The sequence below is a fragment of the Dendroctonus ponderosae genome, unplaced genomic scaffold (assembly GCF_020466585.1).
Source record: "Dendroctonus ponderosae isolate FM_Combo_2020 unplaced genomic scaffold, Dpon_F_20191213v2 Dpon_F_20191213_1, whole genome shotgun sequence".
NCBI lineage: Eukaryota > Metazoa > Arthropoda > Insecta > Coleoptera > Curculionidae > Dendroctonus > Dendroctonus ponderosae.
Window position 1 is genome coordinate 56,322,186 of NW_026017110.1, and position 23,011 is coordinate 56,345,196.

A 23,011-nucleotide genomic window follows, 5' to 3' on the forward strand; every position below is an offset into this window, starting at 1 on the left:
GAACGTGTAAACGCCAGATTTTCGTTCAGTTCATCTGCACAGATCTGGCTTGCGCAAGCCAAATCGTTCAGATGGCTTGAGCGTGTAAACGGGCTTTTAGAGGCATCTTCGACTGCATCGATGGCGGCACAATACAAAACGGAAGAAAATGCAAGCTTGCATAATACAATTTGTGGCGCTAACATGACCCCGGCCTTGAAAGGGCTAACTTAATTAACAATAACCAACAATAAAAAGTTATATGAGGCATTAAACAAACTAGTACAAACATTAGATACTACCATACAAAACAACAACAAAAAAATACAGAACATGATTGGTGGACACAAAGTTATGGCACTGACATGGAATTATTCTCAAGCGGCAAAGGACACAATTCGAGAAAAAACGACGCACAACACCTCGATTTGTACGCACAATAGCAACTCGCAAAATGCAATTTGTTCCTGGATGAACTGACAATTCTTCCAAGTCTCCATTGAAGGGGCGGTTGCTGTTCTTCCTTTATTAGAACTAAGGTGTGATTTTTCAGTTCCGAGCGATTGTATCTCCACTTGTGCGCTGTTGAAGCTCCGAAATGTAGGCCTGAGTAACACTGTGTTGAGTTGCGCTTTTGAGTTGTTGCTGCTCTCTGAGTTAATGAGTTTTAACTCATTGGTTAATGGGTTATAATTCATGGCTGATGACGGAATTTTAACATCTAACAAAAAAAGCCATCAACATATTGCTTTTGCGCATACGATTGCTTTTTGATCTAAAACGGGAAAATTAGGAAGTTTTGAAGAAACTTAAAAAAACTTCAGAGCGATGAGGGTGACGAGTTTTCCAAATATTGATTATCTGCTTTTATTTTCTCTGGTCGTTTTTGGAGGAAACCTAAATTTTGTCGAAAAATAAACACGATAACTTTATTTCAATTTTGTCCCTAATTCAAAGGTTAAACGGGTATTCGAAAAAGACGATAAAGAGTATCAATCGTAAAGACGACGACTTTTGAAAATCCATCTTTTAACTTTTTTTGCAAAAAAGAGTCTCAGTACTTTACACTAAAACGTTAGGAAAAACGCGTTGTTCTGTTTAGAGAGAGTTTTGTTTAGAAATATTGACCTAAAGGTGAAGAAACCGGAATTTAAATAAACCAATTTATTCACAGCGACAATTGATTATAAACTTTCATTTGTTCTGTTCGGGGAAATATTTTTTGGAAAAAATTATTAGGTTTCGTCCAAAATTCGAAGATGCAAACAGTTGTAGAAAAAAATTACAAAGCTTTTCAGGAGCAGAGTGTTCCAATAAAATTTATTTTAGAATTTTCACAGAAAATGCCTGAAGATTGTCAGTATTTTAAGTAAAACAAAAAATTATACGTTTTTGAACGTTTTTTTTTGAAGAATTATTTAATTAAAACTTTCCTGAAACTGGAATAACCTGAAATTGTAAAGAAACTTGAAAAATTTTAAGAGCGATGAGGGTGGCGAATTTTCCAAATAATTTTTTTGGAAACTTTTGCTCTGGTCGTTTTTTTCAAGCTAATCTTAATTGCTTTCGGCAAAAAAGTTTGTTTTTTTTATTTTTTTATTATTACAATCTGTCATGCATTTTGACAATAAGTAATACTGTTATATGATCTATGTAACATGATTAGAGATTATAGTCTTCTATAATCACATTTTTCTCATCACTTTACGCTCGGAAATTAATTTAATTAGCTAATTAAAATCGGTTACTTAGGTCTGTTGAGTAAAAATTTTTGAGTCGCCTTGTTAAGGGTGGCAGGCGATGCGATCTTGGTACTTGGAGTGGAATCTTTGAATCTCTTCTTGTATGGTAGCTTGATTGAGGTCAGTGTGGAGTGTTCTGTTTGAAACGTACCAGGGTGAGTTGGTAATCGTACGGAGTGTTTTTGATTGGAACCTTTGAATAATAGATATGTTCGATTTGCTCGCTGTGCCCCATAATTGGACACCATAGGTCCATATTGGCTTCAGGATACATTTGTAGATTAATATTTTGTTTTCGAGAAATAGTTTGGATTGTCGACCAATCAGCCAATACATTTTCTTAATTGTTATGTTTAGTTCCTTCCGCTTAGCTTGGATATGATGTTTTTATGTTAATCGGTGATCCAGATGCATGCCCAAGTATTTTATGTGTTTTGTTTGTGGTATTTGTTTACCGTTGAGGGTGACATATGGACACGTTTCTCGTCTTAACGTGAATGTTACGTGTGAAGACTTTGATTCGCTTACTTTTATTCTCCATTTCTGCAGCCAATCTTCTAACATGTTAAGGTTTTCCTGTACTTTCTTAGAAGCCAGTGAATGATTCTCATCTGCTGCTAAGATTGCTGTGTCGTCTGCAAAGGTGGCCAGAGTGGCCTTTTTGTTGCAGCTAAAGTCCGCTGTGTATAAAGAGAACAAAACCGGTCCCAGCACTGAGCCTTGGGGAACACCTGGAATAATATTGTAAGATTTGGATATCGCATCATCTACCTTGATTTGAAACGTTCTGCTTTTTAGGTATGAACTGAATAGTAGATAAATTGGGGTAGGGTTTTTTTAATTTTGTAGAGTAACCCTTTATGCCATACTCTATCRAATGCTTGTTGTGCGTCTATAAACACTGCAGAGCAATATAGTTTATTCTCTAGACATTCGGAGATTTTTGCAGTAATTCTGTGGACTTGTTCGACTGCCGCGTGTTGATTGCGAAAGCCAAATTGGTGGTCAAGAATTAATTAGTTCTTGTCGATGAAGAAGTGCTTTTTCAAATAATTGAGATAGACATGGAAGTAAACTTATTGGCCTATAAGGGTAAAAAAGTGAATAAAATTATTTGGTTTTTGTGTCAAATTCGAAGCTGAAAATTGTTTTCTAAAGTTCTCTGCAAACGATGAATGAGGCGAATGTTCTAGCAAAATTAATTTTGTCATTTTTTTTACTGAAACCACCCCATTATTGCCAAAAAAGAAGAAAATCATCGGAAAATAATGCTTTTTGCATTTTCGATTAAAAACTTTTAGTTTTGTGATAGGTTTTTGAGAAAATCTTAATGACTTTCGGGAAAAAACGGGAGAAATTTATTTTCGTTTTTGTCCCGAGTTCGACGCTGAAATAAGTTTTTGTGAAATTCCTACAAAGCTATAGATTTATCTTGTACCTAATTTTTCGAGTACCTCTAGATCGTCAGTATTTTTAAGTGAACCTCTACAAAATAGAGCGTTTTTGAGTGGAAAGTAAAGCAAAAAAATCAGTCAATACTAAAAAACCATATTTTTTAACAAGCTCTACAGGCTTCAGAGGAATGGAGGTGACGAGTTTTTCAAATAATTTATTATAAACTTTCGCTGATTCTGTTCGTGTTTTGATAGACAATTATTTGATTCTTGTTCTAAATACGAAGCTGGAAAGGGATTTCGAAACTTTTTACAATGGGACGAAGGAGCCAAGTATTCTAATAAAACCGATTTTTTTAATTTTCGCGGAAAATATCTGAAGCTTGTCAGTATTTTTAGAAAAAGTCGCGTTCTTTTGGTAGACAGAATTGCTTAAAAAAACGTTGCTAAAACTGGAATGACGCCAAATTTCAAAGAAACTTTAAAAATCTTCAGAGCGGTAAGGGCGGCGAATTTTACAAATTATTTTTTGTAAACTTTTGCTTTCTGGTGGTTTTTTCACGGTAATATTAATTACTTTCCGTTTACTATACTTCCGTTACTTTTGCGTTTTTGCTTAAAAACTTTTAGTTTTGTTATCTATTTTTACGAAAACCTTAATAGTTTTATCTATCTTAATAAATCTAAACACAAATAAAAAAGTCATCAACATTTTCCCAGCAACGGAACTGAGTTATTGCGCCCGGGCGTTGGGTTGGCGCACTAAGCCATTTGCGTAGCACTGCACCAACTCTTAAAAATTCATTGAGTTACTCAGACCTACAGGAATGTATTCCAAGCTCCACCGTTTCCACAGGTTCTGCTTGAACTGCGGAACGCGTTGAAAAGTTGACAGTCTGGATTCAGATATATGGATGACGTCTGGATCTGCCAAGGCTGTCATAGGTCTTCCAATGAGAAAGTGAGCCGGAGTCAAGGGCTGTAAATCACAATTTTTCTAGCTCTAGAAGTTCGGAATTTGCACCTACAAAGTTAGTACTGTTATCGGAGTAAACATGTAATAGTTTACCACGACGAGCAACAAAACAGCGAAACGCGAGATTAAAGGCCTCGGTGGTCAAATCGGTTATCAGCTCAAGATGGATAGACTTTGCTGAAAAACAACCGGTAACACTTAGAAGTTTTGTAACACTTCCCTTACGGTCTGTCCTTTATAGTAAATGGGCCAGCATAATCAACTCAAAGGGGGGAAGCCCTTGCACGGTGCGAAGGCAAATTTCCCATAATTGGATTAGTAAACCTGGGAGAGGAGCGAAAACACTTAACACATGCATGAACAACCTTTCTAACAAGATTCCGTCCACAAACAATCCAATATTGCTCTTTTAAAGAGGAAAGTAATAGCTGGGGGCTAGCATGAAGTAATTTTTATATGTTCATGTGACACGATGAGATGAGAAAGGCAGTGCCTTCCAGACAACACAATTGGATGTCGTTTTTCGTAAGGAAATTGAGAATGATGGAGCCGACCACTAACTCTAATAATGCCGTCAGAATCCAAAAAGGGATTACTGCTGAGAAGGGATGAAATTGGCCTCAAGCAAGTCTCATTCCTTAAAAGGTTAAAATCTTCGTTAAATGACTCATGTTGAGCAATTTTAATCAGAGACATGAGTGCCGATCGAAGCTCATTAACATGCCAAAGGAACAATGGAAAACAATGAACATGGAAAAACATGCCCAAAGTTGTAGTAAGACACTGAACTTCAGTTCAACTTGAAAGCTATTTTGGAATATGGATCGTTTAACTGTCGAAGAACGCGTAAAAATTATTAAATGTTACTATAAAAATGGTGATTCTGATGWATCAACGTTTAGGGCTTTACGAGCAGATTACGGTCGACATAATCGACCCATAGAGTATACAATTTCGAACGCWGTGAAAACATTTGAAGAGACTGGATCGGTTACTGATATTGTAAGGCCTGTGCATCATCGCAACATTCGTTCAGCTGCAAATATCGCTGTTGTTGCTCAAAGTAAGAAGGAAGACCCGAATTCGTCGATTCCCCGACATGCTCAACATTTGGGCTTGTCTTACGGCTCATTGTGGCGAATTTTGCAATTGGATTTGAAGCTCTAGCCATACAAAGTCCAACTGACTCAAGAACTTAAGCCTCAAGACTATGGGCAACGCAGAACATACGCAAATTGGGTGATTGAACAGCAAGCCGTTGATGATGATTTTTCGAACCGAATTTTCTTCAGCGATGAGGCTCATTTTTCGCTCGGTGGTTACGTGAATAAACAGAACAGCTGTATATGAGGCTCTCAAAATCCTCAGGTGATCGCAGAAAGGCCTTTGCATCCTGAAAAAGTGACCATTTGGTGTGCATTATGGCCCGGTGGTGTTATTGGCCCGTATTTTTTTTAAAACGGTCAAGGAAGAGTCATAACAGTCCATTCTGAGCGCTATGGACGCATGTTAACCGATTATTTTTGGAGAGAAATTGAAGATTATGATCTGGAAGACTGGGAGTTCCAGCAGGACGGGGCAACGAGTCACACAACACTGGCAGTTGAGCCTTATTGCAAGAGAATTTTCCAGGACGCGTAACTTCGAAATTGAGTGATGTCAATTGGCCCGCAAGATCCTTCTTTTTGTGGGGCTATGCGAAAGATCGTGTCCTCAAACTCTTGAGCATCTGAAAGCCAATGTCCGTGAAGTTATGACCGGTAATGTGCCGAAAAGTCATTCAAAATTACCTCAAAAGGATTGAAGCCAGTAGGAGGTCCCGTGGAGGACATTTAAATTATATTATTTTTCACGTATAATGGCAAGGTTTAATCTTTATATTGAATTAAAATTTTCGTCTCCATCTGAATATTTTGTGTGTTTTTTTTTACTTTACTTTCGCAGGCATAAAATCGATAACCCTGTACTTTGTAATTCCTCGAATTTATTAGTTTCCGATTCGATGTCTGTGGAAACTTCTATAGTTTCCAGATTAATTTTCTCGAAATTGGCTAAGTACTGATTTGCCGATTCCAAACGTTTTCTTAATTGTAAAGATTGAACTGGTGTTATCTTGGATGGGAAGGAATTTCATCCCTCTCAGGGTGAATAGAAAAATGAAGCCATAAATTTGAATTAGGAAAAGGAATACACAGAGATACGGCGGCGGGACGYCTGTGCAACCTATTGTACCACCAGGTGCCCAATTCTCGAGTTCGAGGGAACGTCATAATTAGTGTGACTTCGTGCTAATGTTTGAAATTATTTATCAGGTGAGTGTTTCTCACAGAGTAACATTTTCAAGGTATTTCTGTTTGGTTAAACATTAAACATAATGTTAATTAGTGAGTCTACCTCACAGAGCAACCTTTTCGACTGTATTTGAATATTCCCTTTCTATAAAATCCGCTTTACCGTTCTTATATTATGTTTTTGTATTTATTTATTTTTCATAAAATTAAACTGCTTTTCTTTAATATCCATTTAAAGTTCAACACTGTTAATGCTTCATTTAAAAGGATGGAACAACCCAGGATTAGCAGGGGCAGGATGCAACTTCGGTTGTAAATTTGCTGGGTTCGGAGATAGTTTAAAGTTACTACCGTAAAGTAAATTATAGATAGATAACTGCTCCAAGTGAGGACTCTGGGTTGAGTCATACCTTGTTGAGACACGGTTGATGCTTGTAGCTGAATATGATACGTTTCTTTATTCTTATAATCATCAATTATATCTATTGCTTGATATATACCTATCAGATGGGGAAAAACCACTAGAAGGTAAACATTAACTTATAATTCTTCAAAATTTAACAAAACTCATGTAAAAGCACTGTAGATCCTCATAGCTATAAAAAAAACACATGTCCGTGAGCCTCAGCCTAGCTATTCTCATAATTCGAGTGAAATATCTCAAAAACTGCAAGAGTTCTAAGGAAAATACCGCAAGTGTGAAAGTTTAAAAATCCGTAATCGGAACGAATGTATTTCATTTGTAAAATAAGCTAAAAAATTAGTGACAGTCGAATTTTGCATATTATTATTTAATACCCTAAATACGAATATTTATTCAAATAGCGACATTGTTTCAAAAATAATTTAGAGAAATAAAACATCAAAATAAATACAGCTGCATAGCTACAGATTGTATAAACAAAGAACGTGGAAAAAAGTTCATTCATAGACACCGAAAAAAAATTCTTGGCATAAAATATTATTATTTCATTATTTCATTATATTTTCATTAGTATCCCAAACCAGAACGTGGCTGAATACAGAAGTGGGAGAAATTTCCAACAGAATAAAGTGATAGAAATATGATCAGTAGAAAAGTAAAATCCATTACAATATTACATATAAGCTAGAAATCGAAATTTATGTTCTAGAAAAAAAACCTATATGGATTTCAACGAACACTAATATAAAAATCGAATCCTGGCACATCTAACAAGGTCGGTGTATATAAAATATGTTTTTTTAACATGCAATAAACATTTTTTGCCATTGCCGAGCCATATTTATGGGAAGCTTTCCTTATTACGATGATAACGACCGAGCACGCCTATGAGAAGCCACATAACAAACAAAGAAGCCAGTTAGAAGATAGTTGCACGTTGCATCTAATACAAATGTTGCAAAAACCAAAAAAATTGCAAAATGTAATATAAGTGTACAGATTTTGAAAAAAAACTGATTCGATATTACCTACATTTTTCAGTGAACTACTAGATCTATACATATTTAGTTCAATCTAGCATTTTCTGAAATCCAACTCTCAAATGAGTAGGTGTAGTAACTTTTTAAATTAAATTTCTCGAAATAAGCAAATGCTCAACATTTTGAACAACTATAAACTTAAAAAAATTGATAACTTAGTACATAATCATTTATTCTATGGATTTTTTTTTTCTCGTGAAGGAAGCAATATACGAAAGGTGAAATTCAGGAAACAGGGAAATTATCTTTTTAGTTGATTTAGGGAAAAAAAGCTTCATAATTGCAACAAAACTACCGAATGCATTTTTTCCATACCGATTCATTAAAATCGCCTGAAGCGTTTTTCACACAGATATTAATAAAAACCATTTTTTTATTTCATTTTCTCTACATCTCGAAAACACTGTTTTCGGGCAGATGTTTATAGAACAAGAAAACTTATTTTGCTGTCCTCTCCCATCCCTACAAGTTTGTCGGTATTTTTATAAAACGCCCTGTATATAGAACTACTGTTCGCCTTTTCCCTTCATTTATGAAATTGCATTATTTGCTTTTGAAACGTTTTATGTCTACAACATGGGGAGTTTGTACAAAGGTGATTATTATGAAATGCAAAAGTTGTTCTTTCGACTACAAAAGTATCAAAACAATTTTTAACTTTTGTTCTTGGAGAGAAGGTCTGAAGAAGAGAGAATATGGTAGGCCGGTGGTTAAACCACTAAGGGCCATCTGACATTGCGGGATCTCCCCTTTCCCCCGGAGATTTTAGTTTAAAGGTTTTAACCTTTTAAGTTTAATAGTCGACCATAGAAAAATCATTATTTGATGTTGTATTTTTGGAATGCTACTCTAAAAATAAACTAGCGACATTTAGTAATTCAGTGTACTATCAAACTTAGAGATACGCTTCGTCGAATGTGTAGCGGTGACAAAAAATCTAATAAAACTGTATTGATTTGAAACTTCCTTGTGGAAACATTAACAACTACTGGAATGAAAATGTATGGTAGTTTTCTTAGGTTCGGCCCAAGATCCCTTTCTTCTATTACTCTAAAATCGTTTGTCCATTGAAGCCATTTTTAAATTCAAATTACTTTTAACTTTCGTTAATTTATTTGCAGCCGCAAATGTTCATAAAGGATTAATTTATAATTAAAATATATTAGTAAAGTCAAAAGTGATATAATATGATGAAATGAAATATCAAATATATAATAATGAATGAAACCCTATATTGGGCGCCTACAACTACTTATGACAAATGCATATAGCCAAGAAATCAGAATAGACCTATATCTTTCTCAAATATTATTAAGGATGAGAAAACTGACACCCGCGGGAACAAGTTTTAAATGAATCGTTAAGAGTCTTCCTTCATTCCTGGAATTTGCTCTCCCGAAAAAGTTCTGGAAGAATCAAAAACAAGGGATGCTTTCCTTGTTTTGGGTCACTTTCTTTGAGCTCTAGACTGAAAATAGTTTGAAAAATTCCTCTCTCAGAACATGCCTATCTCGACTATGAACGCGCGATGTGAAAACTGAAATTTTTGCTATGCAACTTTAGATTTTTCTATGATAGCATTCGACGGCTCAGACGTTGAGTTTATAAATTTACTCAATACTTTAAACGAATTAGAGGACTTTATTGTGAAAGGCTGCGCTCATTGCAAGAAACACAGTGATAGCCTGTAAAATATATGAACAATATCCTGGCCCAAATTTCTGAGCTGAAAACTTGATGTATCCCAATTTTTGAATTCAAAACCGTGCCGTTTCCGAAATATAGCACTTCAAAGTTAAGATAAGAAACCGAAAAATGGATTATTTTATTTTCGCGTATAGGAAAAAAATTGGGTTTCTTGGTACAAGCCACTACAGGCATTCATTCTTGATTTATTTGAAGTTTAAAGTTTGCGGTATTCGTAGAGAAGTAATAGTCAATTACCTCGTAAACTATTTGAAAATGCAATTTCAACCAATACTATAATCCCCGTTAATGCATTTTGACTTTTTACGGATGATTAATCTTTGTAAGGTTGTTAGAGGAGATCACTTCGAACATTTACTAAAAGCCAACGATTAAAAAAGTTATAGTTATTTGTTGAGTGCACGATTTGTACGTAACTGCGTTCATTAAATAGTTTACGAGGTACTAAACTGTACGAATTGTTACTTCCCTATAGATGCGGCGACTGCAAACTACAAAATCGAGAAGAATCATCTGTAGAAACCACCATGATACTTTTTCTTTGTAAAAAAATGTACCCAAACGGAAATCTCGTAGTTAATAATTGTCATAATTAGGAGATAAACAAATATACCGACTTTAAAGAAAATTTGCGTATGTCTGACCGCGCTCCCTTCAATGTGCATAGAAGAGGTTGAGGAATTCCAATATGTCGACCCAAAAAAGTTGGACAAAGTTTCGTTCATCTAGTAGCTTTATGTACAAAATAAATATTGTATAATTTTTAAACCTTTACTGTGTATATTGTCCAACTAGAACGTATTTGCGCATATTGCACCCCATAAGAATGATAATTCTAGTAGTTTTCGGATATGGTGAACCTGAATAATGCATGAAAACATGGTCAGGATGGTCGGAGTTCAATCTAAGAAAAAATATGCACAATCATAACTTTCGACTATTTTCTGCATCATTTCTTTAATTGAAGTAAGAGTATCTACAGCTTTATCGTTAAACTCGCTCCCGTTGGTATCCTCATCGTTACTTTCTTTCAACGGAAAGTCCAAGCGGCACATACTGAACAAATCGCACTAAAACTTATTACAAAAATAATCCCCAAATCCCACTGCATAATCCTTCAAAGCAATTCCTATACGATCGCACAAACATGACAAAAATACCTGAAAGACATACCTGATACAGTTACAGACAAAATGGAAAAACACCCCCACGACTGGACGATTACAGAACCCCTTTGTTGTCCCTTGTCTTTTCGGAACAACACTTACAAACACAACCGAACTAAACAGGAAAATAAATGCACAATAGTATATTAGATAGGAATAAGCTTAGATTGGTAGGTTTATAAGTTTTATTTTATATTTATTTATAAACTTTGTAACCTAGCAGACCACACACATGTAAATGCAAGGGCAGAAAACTGATTTGGTCTATAGCATTTTTCAAATTAATTAGAGATTATTATTATTTTGGCAAATCACAATATTTAAAGATGTTACATAAATATAATATTGACTGATTTGCAAGTAGTAGAAATGTGCATGCCGCATGCCTAGACACAAGCTTGTCGCCAATCCGAACAAAATTATGAAAATTATTGTCGGTTTCAGTAGGATCACTGGCTGTTTCTTGATACATTCATTTATTTATTGGAAACCCGTGATATGAATCAAACCCGTAAAATGTTGCATGTTTATAACAGCATGCAATGGTTTTGTTAGTATTTTTCTGGGAGGCTCGATGAATGAAGTTTATGGAATCTAAAAGCGTCGTGAAAATGTTCTTTTCACGTAGAATTGCTTCCAACATTTTAATTACTCTGACCGAATTACTTCTCGATTTATAAGTGCCCAACCAATTTCATAAAAATAATTTATTGTGTGCTGGAAAATTATCAACTAAAAATCAAAATGTAGTTTGTTTAGCTCTCAATGAAGAAGTTTGTCGGTAGGATTTTATGTGCGCAAACTTTACTGGTTGATTGGTATTTCACCGGTGGCTATTTATTTATTTTTTCTAATGTACGACTGGCCAATTTTCCAACGATCTTAGTTTTTATGTCCCAGATATATAAAGCGATTATTCTGGCCTAAGGCGATGCGAGCGTGACCGCGGCGCATTCACAATGTACCGAAAGCTCAAGTGAGGAGATTTTTCTTCAGACGCTCAATCCAACTTCTAGAATACCCAAACTTTTGTTTTTTAATTTTAGTACCCATTTGACTAGTTTTTTCTTGAAGAATGTGGGCGTTTTGGGGAAGATTTCTCTGTTTTTTCTGAGTTAACCACTGCAAAAGTCCCTTATCTTTATGAGCTGTTTTCTGCAAGCTTTAGCAGTGAACGTTAATTTGATGAATCAAATCTTCGCGGTTTTTTCCCAATGCTTGAAACCGTCGATTTATGACAATTCTTTATTTGGCAAACATCACTCTGTTTTTAAGCGTTTTTAATTTTTTTCGCGAATTTCGAATTTCTGTTTTATCGCTAGATTTTTATAAAGATATTTGCATTTTGAATTTCCTGAAAGATCACTACACATTATTACCGATGTTAAGTTGGGCCACACTTCGGCCCGATTTGACTTGCTAATAATCCGGGGAAATACCCGAAAAGTATACTATAAGCGAGATAATTTAACATAAGTAATACAAGCTTGGTTAATTTTATGTTCATTATGAACGAATTCAGTAAATCCGATAAAGCATTGTATTGTCTGATAACGAAAAATCACGTAAATTGTTTACAAATTGCAAAGTTGTTAAATCCTTTACAAAATGTTTCACGTAGTTTGTTATATTCGTTAACAGCCATTCCAACGAGTAAATTGAGGCAATATTGTCATTCATAAATGTTATAATTAAATTATTATAATGTTAATTGTTACAGGACAAGTGCGCTCATTTCGCGGCGGAACGACATGAGCATATTTGGTTGTTTATTTCCGTGTGCCCCTCAGCCCGGCTGGAGAGAAGGCTTAGAGAGTGAGCGCTGCATGTCAGAGCGAATGGGGGCCAGTGCGTCGGCATCGCAAGGAGCCGAAGGGGCTGCAGGATTGGATTTGAGTCAGAATTTACCAGGTTTTGAGCCACCCGCTCCCCGTGAAAAAAAGAAACGTGTTACTGGATTTGCAACTCTTAAAAAGAAATTTATCCGCAGGCGCAGGTAAATGAGTAGCAGAATTCATACTATAGACAAATTTAAACAATTACATTAAAATCAATTGAGTCAAAATACTGAAGAAGTTCTTTTATTTCAGGTCTTCGAAAGCTTGCGACCATGGCAGAATATTACGTGAGCTAGTATCTGATTGGAGTCCTGTCGAAGTTGCAGCTCTTCTTGAGGAATATGATGCTCTCCAAGCACTTAAAGATCTCTGTGTACAAGCTGAACTCGCTAGACCACCTGCCGCTACATTTAAGCAAGACTTATCATCACTTTATGATTTTAAATATTGTACTGACGCAGATTTAGTATATCGGGGAGCTTGCTTTCCGATTCATAGAGCTCTGGTTTCGGCCAGGTGCCCTTATTTTAGAGACTTATTAGCTGGTTGTCCTGGATATGGTGCGCGGATCTGTTTGGATCTCCGTTCACCTTCTGTTGATGTGCAGTTGTTTTCAGCCTTGCTTAGATACTTATATACTGGTAAGTTACACTTATATATTGTGGTCGTTTTGCCTTAATTCAAATTTCAACTACTGCAAAAACTAGTGCCATTCTCGGAAAAATAATTTCGTCTTTATTCCTTGGTGTCCCTTAGTAATATGGTGTTGTATGTCTCACTTTTAACAGCCGATAACTATTTCTTTTGCGCTAAAACATTTATATATTTTTAATACGGCCACCTAAGTCATATTTGAATGACCCTGTTTAGTTCCTTCATCTAAGGAGGATATACTGAAAGCAATACTCCAAATGTAAATGATCTCTATTGGCGGGAGCTTTTCTAGTATTATTATATACATACATTTAAGTATGGCGTTACTGGAGAAATACTATGTGAGGTTGCTTCATGTTCTTGCCGCACTAAATTGCTTCGTATCGCAAAGAAGTTTGCAAAATTAATGGCAGCTAAAATCCCACCAAGACTAGGTGTTGTGATGTGGAAAATGTTATAAAACACATGAAAACCATAAAGAAGCTGAAAATAAATATTGCGTTTTAATTAAATACATATCTCTATTACGCGGTGGCCTGCCATAACCGGGAATTTTTTGTGGAGCTGTGACTGTTCGCTTATCGTTCGAGTTTTCACTGTTTTCGGTTTTTTGACTGAATGCTCGGACTCAAAAAATAAAACTGGTCGGCTTTTAAAAGTGAGACAAATACAGTCACAATAATTGATTTAAACATTTAATTTGTAGGTGATATTTGCCATCATAATGGCAGCATAGACTTGAATCTCCTCAGAAGACTGCGGGAAGAATTTGGTTCTCCCAATCCCTTAGAAGACGATTTGCGATACCTTTTAGATTCCGGTGACCACGCTGACGCAGCCCTGGTCTTCACTGAAGGCGCGGACGGACTTTTAGGGCCCAGGCCAGACTCAGCTGGATCAGAATATGGATTCAGACCTCGATTGGAACTTCCATGTCATAGAGCTGTGTTGGCTGCTCGGTCGCCTTTCTTTAGATCACTCTTAGCGCGGCGGGCACGGATTCAGGAAGAAAGGCAACCAACGCGGATTGTATTAGATGAAGGCGTCATCCCCAAAAGATATGCCAGAGTTTTACTTCATGCCGTTTATCTGGATCAGGTATGGATTATATTAGAATAATTTCAAGCAGTTGATCAATAATCCATTTTGTTTAGGTTGACTTGAATCTAATTTCCCGCGGAGGTTGTGGCGGGGGATTGGGAGAAGCGCAAGCTCTGGCACACACAGGAAGAGCCAGGCCTTCACCCTTAGAAGAAGCTATGGAATTGTATCAAATAGGACGGTTTTTAGAACTGGATATATTAGCTCAAGGTTGTGAGGACTTGATATTAGAAGCATTGTCACTAGATACTCTACCGTCAGTATTGCAGTGGTCGCGCCAGCCTTATGGATCTGCTTGGGTTCATAGACAGGTCAGTGTTGTTTTGTGTGGCATAGCGAAATAATTGTACACTTCTGGTAAAAACTATGCTTCCCTGATTGTTTTGACCTGACGTGCGTTTCAGTAGATAGCTACCACTTTCGGAGGAAGATTCAAACTTTTGTAGGATATTCCAAACCTAAGGAATGTACAGGGTGGCCCATTTCCGACATGGTATCCTGGTAATTGTTAGTTCTATCAATAAAGTGGTATTGCTGTCATATGCTCTTTTTAGACCAAACGACATGGTAAAATCAAAATTTGAAAATGCACGGTCGCTTAAGAAGTACAGGGAAAAATCTAAAAGTTGTCAATTTCAAAATGACCTTGTATGTATTTTCCTAGATTAAAGAGATCCAAAAAAATGTTTTACAGAAAAGGTTCTTTATAATGATTGCTGAATGCCATTTTCAGAATAAGTATACGGGGGCAGGTAAAAAACTTATCGGACCTAAACTAGGACATGAAACAAAAATAAATTTGTCACTGGTTTTTAAATAAGTCTGACGAGGGTCGTTCTTTGCATGAAAATTAATTTGGTCAGATGAATGTTCAATTACAAGTTGAGCAATTCTTAATCAACATACTGTAACAATGGAGTCAGAGTTGAACAACAATTCAGTACTTCTGATTGAAACCGTATTTGATCACAACAATCTAACCCAGTCGGATTAGATTTTTTCCGGGAACTAAATAGATTTTGTCTTATATTGTAAGTATCTTCAATACTTGAAAAAAAGTATTAAACTTTTTTTCAATAACATCACCGGATCAAAAGTTATGCCCAAAAAAACGGGTTTTCGCACTTTCTTTAATTATTTAAACAATGTTCCACAGCCGGAAATCGCGCTCAAACTATTGTCCCAATATTCTGACATCTTTCCGAACAACTTCCAATACTCTTTTATTTTCATCTATGTAGTGCCTAGTCCTAAGTATTTGTTGATACCGACTGAACGTGGATTTTTTTTGTTATTTAAGGGCCCTACTTCAGTATGCACGATTAGCCGTATTCTAATTATGTTTCATTTACCTATTTGCGTAATTTTAAAATTAATTTATCGGAGAATACGCTTACTATTTTTGTTATATTAATTTTTTTGCGCTGAAATTGCTTATTACGTCCTGTACTAAGCTACTGATTCCTTTCAGGCATTACATTTTTTACGAGAGGAATTCCAGCCGGTTGCTCAATCCCCTGTGCTGCACCAACTAGACAAAGAACATATAATAGAAGTGTTGAAAAGTCCGTTCCTGCAAGCAAGTGAGCTTGAAGTTCTACAAGCTGTTTTGAAATGGGGGGAACACGAACTAATCCGCAGAATGGAAGATAGAGGTGAGTTACTATCCATTAACGATTCATTTTCGTTCGAACTCATTTAGTTGAATACTCTATTTTCATTGATATCAGGAATGTTTTCAGAGCCTAATGTAGTTAGTCACACAGCTCATTCTGTGACAAGGAAAGGGGTCAAGAAAAGAGACTTAAGTGACATCGAGTTGAGAGAAATCTTATCAGATTTGCTGCCCTGGGTTCGTATGGATCATGTGCTGCCACCAAATAGCGAAGTACTTCTTCAAGCCATTCGGCGTGGCCTAGTAAGTACTCCTCCTAGTCATATGATTGGCGGAGAACGTGAAAACTTACGTGTTAATGCGTGGATTCGCGGTTCTAAAATGAACGGGCTATTTGTTCAACCCCGATTGTTTATTCCTTACTACGACGAGTTAAAGGTACTGGTTGAAGATCAGTTGGTACAAGAAGCAGAAATATTGCGTGGAAGGCGTGCTCGTTGTGGTCCGGATCCCGATATTTCGTATATGACTGATATTCGAGGTGGCCCGTCTGGAGTGGATGTTTTATCTAGTGCTCCTCCAGTGCCTGATGCTGCCGCATTAAATACTATGCTAAAACGTGAGCAAAAGTTACGTCAGGCACCCGGGTGCCAACTGGCGTTGAGTATGCCTCTCGGTTCTCGAGCTGAGATTGGTCGGCAGATTCGTTTGCGAGTGGTACGCGAATTCAACCTACCTGATAATGTGGCGGAAGCATTGGAAGCCTACCGCATTGGTACACTTACTGAAGAAAACTCGACTGCAGGCCGCCGCAGCCCCGCTAGGCGCCGGCTTGTCACTCCGCCGAGGCGCCTTGCAGAGCCGCCTGATGGTCGCTTACCTGACGTGGCCATGGCTCCGTCCACTTTGGGACCCCCACCAGCGCCTTCCGAATTACGCTTAGACTTAGGTGATGGGCCACCCCCTCGTGCTACCCTTCGTGCAGCTTATCGGTTATGTCCTCCAGGACCGCCATTTGCCCCCCCTGCGCCTGTACCTCGTTTTTTATAGAACCCATTCATTATACTTGCAGTTTCTCTTCGTGTTTCTTCAAATATTGGCGTCAAATGTTCAAATAAATCAAAATTGTCTTATAGTTGAGTGGAAGTGCGGATGTCTTGCAGACAAAAAACTGTACATTTCTTCCAATTATTTATGTTAAATGCTTACCTCTCTTCGACCTTATGTTCTGTATATATCTCAAGCATACTATTGTTTGTTATAGTAAATCTGTGATTCTCGAAAAAGTCATAATTATAATTGGCATATTTATGTCTCTGATTATATGTTGTTATTCCATCTTAAGGATTTGTATTGTGTGTGGACCAAGAATTTGCTAAAATGTAGCCTAAATTATACTAAAAATTGTTTATTTGTCCAGTTTAATCTCTTAAATTGTATGTCAAGGTTTATGCAGCTGTTATAGTACTTAATATTGTTACTTAAACATGTTGTCACTATGTTAGGCTCCATTCGGTCATTTCGTCTGCCATGGCTACAATTTTATTTTAATGTAGAGCGTAAATGTTACTAAAATATTCTCTCAGTAAATCATTGGCGTTAAGACCTCCATATATTAACTGAGGTGACGTATAAAATCTGTATTAATGTACCTGTGTCTGTTTTAGATGTTGCTGTATTCCTGTTAATATATAAATATAATATTCGTCATACAGGTTTTATGGTTGTGAAAACAACAATATTGTCTGTAATCGCTATTGTCTTCGGGTTTTTTTCCTGAACGTCTTAAAACTTGTAAGCACTACAGAGTCATTCAAATTTGGAGTCATTCTTCAGGGGGTTATCTAAGAGTATTGAAGCAGTAAAGAAAATCTAGTAAAAATGTAATCTCATTGCAAACTGAAATATTTACAAAAAAAGCAATCATAAATTAGACTAGGTACAATGTTCCCGAATCAGATATACGACGTTTTCCGCACTGGTACACACGCAAATCAGCAAAGGTAAATAACAGTAAAACTTTGGAAGACATGATGCCTACAGACACTATGTACCCGCACATAAAGTTAAAACCACCAGTAAACATTCAAGCAAGCGCTCGGTGCAAATTTCTTTGAAATGTATTGAAAACCGCCAGCCCCATGGATAGCGTGTGTTGTATCTGACGAAAATATTTGTGAGCTTCTTTGTGCTACACATCAATAACAATGTCTACAAATACAACGTACAACATAAATATTTATTGATGTCTACGCATAACAAAGTCACTTCATAACAAACTTCCTCTGATTCAGTGTTGATATTTAAATCTAATAGTCAAGTTCTATGTTAAAACAAAAATTCGAGAAAATTGTACTTGGTGATATAAGACTAGGGATCTAGGCGTTAGAATTACTTGATTACATTATAAGTGACTTCACCAATTCAGTATCGGCCACTTAGACTTTCCCAAAAGGATCAATTTGCTTATTATACGCAAAATATTGATCTGTGGTGTTGAAAATTTGAACTTGATTTGGAAATTATTATAGATTTTGTGCTTGGAAGAGCGACATCGAACAAAGAAGAATTCATCTGAAAATGATGTTTTTCAAAAATGATCGGCCTGAATGCAGACGGCAACCAGTTCTGATTTCTTATCAAATATTTGTAGAATCATGATTTTTCAAAAATAAATGTTGCCTAAGTCGACGCATGTTTTGCATGGGTTTCTTTGTATTGTTAGCAGTAATTTGAGCAAACTAATCACTTAACAAATCATTATAGTTCATATTAGTTAAAAGTGCACCGGCGAGAGCTAATATCGAGGAGAAATTCATAAAAAGGTATTTCAAACATTTTTCCGGGATTATCCAAGCACTCCACTAAAAAGAATGACGCCAATTTTGTTTTATTCTGGATTTAATTGTCATCTATTCTTTGGACACGTTACAACTGTAAACCCTGTATTTAATATAGACAGTGCCCATTAAGAAATGTGCGACATTCGTTTTTGTATTTGTACACTGCGCTTCAAATTACGCATCATTCTTTACTCAAATCAACAAATATTTTTAACAATTGCTATTTAATACTTTCCAATGAAACATTTTTTATATTAAATTCTATTTTTAAATTTTCCTACAATTTTAATCAAATTATACATTTCCCAATTATTCCTTTAAAAATCGAATTTGAACTAAATATCTATAATAGTTAATTACGTTTACTGCTATAACTGTTGGGGCCGTTTTCTGGATAGTACTGTCGTTTCTAAATTGAATAATTGTTTGAACCAGTAACATTAAATTTATTATATTACACAATAAATATCGGCCGTGTTGTTCAAAGCAGTGATCAATTATTTAGTGCAATATGTACTTATTCTTTTAAATTAGTGGTAATTGATTTGAATAATTCTGTTTTTTTTTTAAATCAAATCTCACTTGAATGGTGCATTTCATTTGTAATGCAATGTATATGGTGTGTCTCACGTTATAGAATGTATAACTCAGAAAATATTCATTTTGAAATGTTGAAATTTGGTCATTAAGATTTTCGACTACGTCGACTTATCACTGAGATCAACTCATTTTAGCTCCCATATTATGTTACGCGTATGTATTCTAAGTGCGAATTTGAAACTGGACAGTCTTGCTAGTACTCAACCACGCATATTGTAAAGTTGTACAGACATACCATATGTCTCAAAGTTTTGGCTTCAGTGTAATTGTAATAACAATCAGTAAGTTTGTAATTGTTCTGCTCTATTACTAAACGTATACTTACATCTAATACCAATTGTAGTTCAATTTTAGTTCGAATGTATGTTCTTTGTATGTAACTTCATTTATACACATTTTCTATTAATGTCGATTAAGGAAACTGCGAGAAAATCTTATATTTCTAAAACAATCTTTTCAAAAACTGCCGGGTTATGCATGGTTGCAACTTTTGGTTCTATTGTTAATTAGCCTCGAGTTGGTTTCATTTTAAGTTCGTTTACCCCTTCCGATAAAATATGAAAGGACTTATAATGACTATAGTCAGGAAGGAATAAAATGTCAAAACAGTTTTTCTAAGGCTTTAATAGTCTGCTTATTTATTTGATTTTGGTGATTTTTGTCGTTCCATGTTGAATTGAATAACGAAAGAAATGCTCATCTGCTGAATCATACTCATCACCGGTGTAATTTTATTTTTCAGATAAATAATTGCTTTTATGCGATTACGGGCTTATAATAATAGTTTCTTACTGATTTAATTTATTTTACAACATTCATAATGGTTCTGTACATGTGTGCGTGCTTTGCTTAACTTTCATTTTACTTTACGTCTCGTATTAGATGTGTAATCCAATTGCACTTTTCGCCGTTTTATTATTTTTATTAATAAACTTCTGTGTTAAATTAACGCATCAAAAAAATATCGTAAAATTTTCCCATTATGGCCTTTATTTTTTTTAAGTTTTAAATCATACAATCTATGTAATATTATAATGAAATCTGAAAAAAAAATCAATTAACGAACAGAAATAAACAGTAACATGAAATGTGTAGGTCCTCCTCTAGCTCATTACTGCTACCATTCGTCTGGGCATGCTGCTAATCAAAATTTGAATGGTGAATTCGATAAGAAGAGTTTTCTGAGAGTCACGGGATTAGGTATGTGGCGCCTAACTGATCGTTCAAGAAATAATGAGAAGTTATGATGATGCGTTAATTTTGTACAGGAGTGTATATTTTACCGTGTTATTTTTAAGATATTTCCGGACAAGACACCGTCTTTGGAAGTTCATTCTGCCTGTCCCATCTGTAGTAAACTGTTTTCCAAATATTTCAACAAATGCGTTGCAGCACTTTTGAGATCCTACACATGCCACATGTAATGTAAATGCATCATCGTACTGGATCTTTTACCTTTACCCCACAATTGAATGGACTGCCAATTTCCTAAATCGACATTATATGGTCAAAACGTAATTTTTTGACTTTGCCTAATTTATCAAGGATAAAAACGACCGTTTGTTGTAAATAATGTTTTGTATTCTAATGTAGTACTAAAAGGGTAAAACTTTGTTTATAAATTCTAAACACTGCATTTTATTCCACAAAGTTAGTTTATCGTGAAATTAATGTAAACGTCCTATTAAATGAAAAGCCAAACATGTATCGAATAAAAGGGTGTGAGCAGCCGTGCTAACGAAATTTCAATCAGCTATACCAAATACTGTATTAAATCATTAAAAATTGTAGTCTTAATTAGGTGTACTTCAAATGAGATCTAATTGTCTCAAAATATCGTGTTTACTGAGTCCTGTACAGTGGTACTTGAAATGGGATAATCGAAAGCCCGCTCCAAAGTTAATTCAATTTATTTTCGAAAATTGTCTTTTCAGTCTAGACGTTTTAAAACTCATCACAATTGAGAGCCTGTATATACAGATTGTTTACTATAAGAATACTTTGTGCAATATAGTTTATTCCCTTTTTAAGCACTTACCTACCTGTTAGATGATTCCAAATTTCTAACTTCTGCGAATATTGCTTCCTTTTAGTTGAATACAATCCGAGGAGGTGATGGGTGACGAATGTGATATATCCAATAGAGTAAGACGACAAATTGTGTCAAATCGCCGTTTATTTCATTAATTGGATATGATAGTAGTAATAAGATAGCAAAAACGTCTTTTCAAAAATCTATTAACTCGACAGATTTTCAGGTGAATCAATCCATGTTATTACAATTGAATCTAACATTCTTGTTTAAGTTCTGAAAGCAAAACGTTATATTGACCTTTTTTCTTTTTAATCATCTATTGCAACGTTTTAATTTGACAAAAAAATATATCTAATTCTTTTATTGTAGCCAGTTGTTTACAAGTGTAGACTTTGCAGTATATTCTGATGTTTGTTCATTGTTAGTGGAGTAATCAGTAGCCACAATGACCCGAAAGTGTCTAATGCTAATAATTAAAAATACGAATACCGACTGATAATTTTATATGTGTGAAATTAAAGTATCAGATAGACAAATGTTTAATGTCCACGGAGAAACTCAGAAACACTTTGAAAAGCCAGTAACTTGTTTGTCTTAACATTAATTCAATAAGATTGTAAAGTGTCGAAATTATGCCGCTCGTCGAAAACTACAGTTTGTGCGGTCAATTGCATATGAAAGCAAGCGTTATTCTTGTATGAAACACCCTGTATATTGTCCCTGTTTCAAAAATACGCCACTTTCCTTTGCTGTTTCTCTTAATTCTGGGATGTTATTGAAAATACTCATGCTTTATGCAATGTTATTTATTTCCCCATAGTATGTTTTTTTGTATTACGTCCAACTACCTATGTTCTAGATACAATGATATATTAAAAGTGTGATTTTAACTGTTTCGCAGTTTAACCAACTTCACTATAATTCTATGGAATATGAAGGTTCATACCCAGGGATAGTACAAATGAAAACCCGATAATTCTTTTCAAATTTAAATACCTACTTTGGTTGTTTATTAATATTGTTTAGACTTAGAAAAACAATACTTAGAAAAATATAATTTACATTAGTTAAAATTTGGAAAGTTTTTGGTTAATTAGGAATAAAAAAAAAGTGATTCCAACAATCGCTTAAATTTGATGTAAAAGAGCCAAACAACAGTAACTGCAAATATAATTTTTACGCCCTTCCTTAATTTTGAACGGAATTAAGGAGGCAATATACAGGATATGATCGATAAAAATCAGTTTTTGCGCCGAACATATGTCCCGTGGACAGTAGACAAAACCTATTCTTCTCGCTCGACTCGCCTGGTTTTGTTTAATAAAGTTTTATAAAATTAAATACAAAATGGCAACCGTAAGATTCGTATAGTCTGTTATATTTGACAAAATTAAAATTATTTCGGGAGTAATTATTATTAATTAATAATGGTTATTTTGAAAATTGACTTATTTTCATCTACAAGTGAATTAGTTTAAATATTATTATATACATATTTTTCATTCATGTCAACATTATGATAAGATATCGAAATTGTAATTCAATAAATGGAGACGAATGTTTAGTAGTCTGTTGACTGTACGAATAGGACTAATTAAAGTAAATA

At 35.2% G+C, this 23,011-nt stretch overlaps 1 protein-coding gene across 2 annotated transcripts in view; it reads left to right on the plus strand.

Moving 5' to 3' along the window:
- The window catches only part of LOC109537943 (BTB/POZ domain-containing protein 7), a 27,569-nt gene extending 7,430 nt beyond the window's left edge, over window positions 1–20,139 (plus strand). The window contains exons 2-7 of one of the 2 annotated variants that reach the window (XM_019904933.2): window positions 12,440–12,715; window positions 12,810–13,198; window positions 13,918–14,309; window positions 14,366–14,623; window positions 15,784–15,967; window positions 16,043–20,139. In XM_019904933.2, coding sequence (XP_019760492.1) covers window positions 12,471–12,715; window positions 12,810–13,198; window positions 13,918–14,309; window positions 14,366–14,623; window positions 15,784–15,967; window positions 16,043–16,977 — 2,403 coding nt within the window. In that variant the 5' untranslated portion in view covers window positions 12,440–12,470 and the 3' untranslated portion in view covers window positions 16,978–20,139. The remainder of the gene's footprint in view (window positions 1–12,439; window positions 12,716–12,809; window positions 13,199–13,917; window positions 14,310–14,365; window positions 14,624–15,783; window positions 15,968–16,042) is intronic. The other variant, XM_019904934.2, reaches the window with a different exon arrangement.
- The last annotated feature ends 2,872 nt before the right edge of the window (window positions 20,140–23,011 follow it).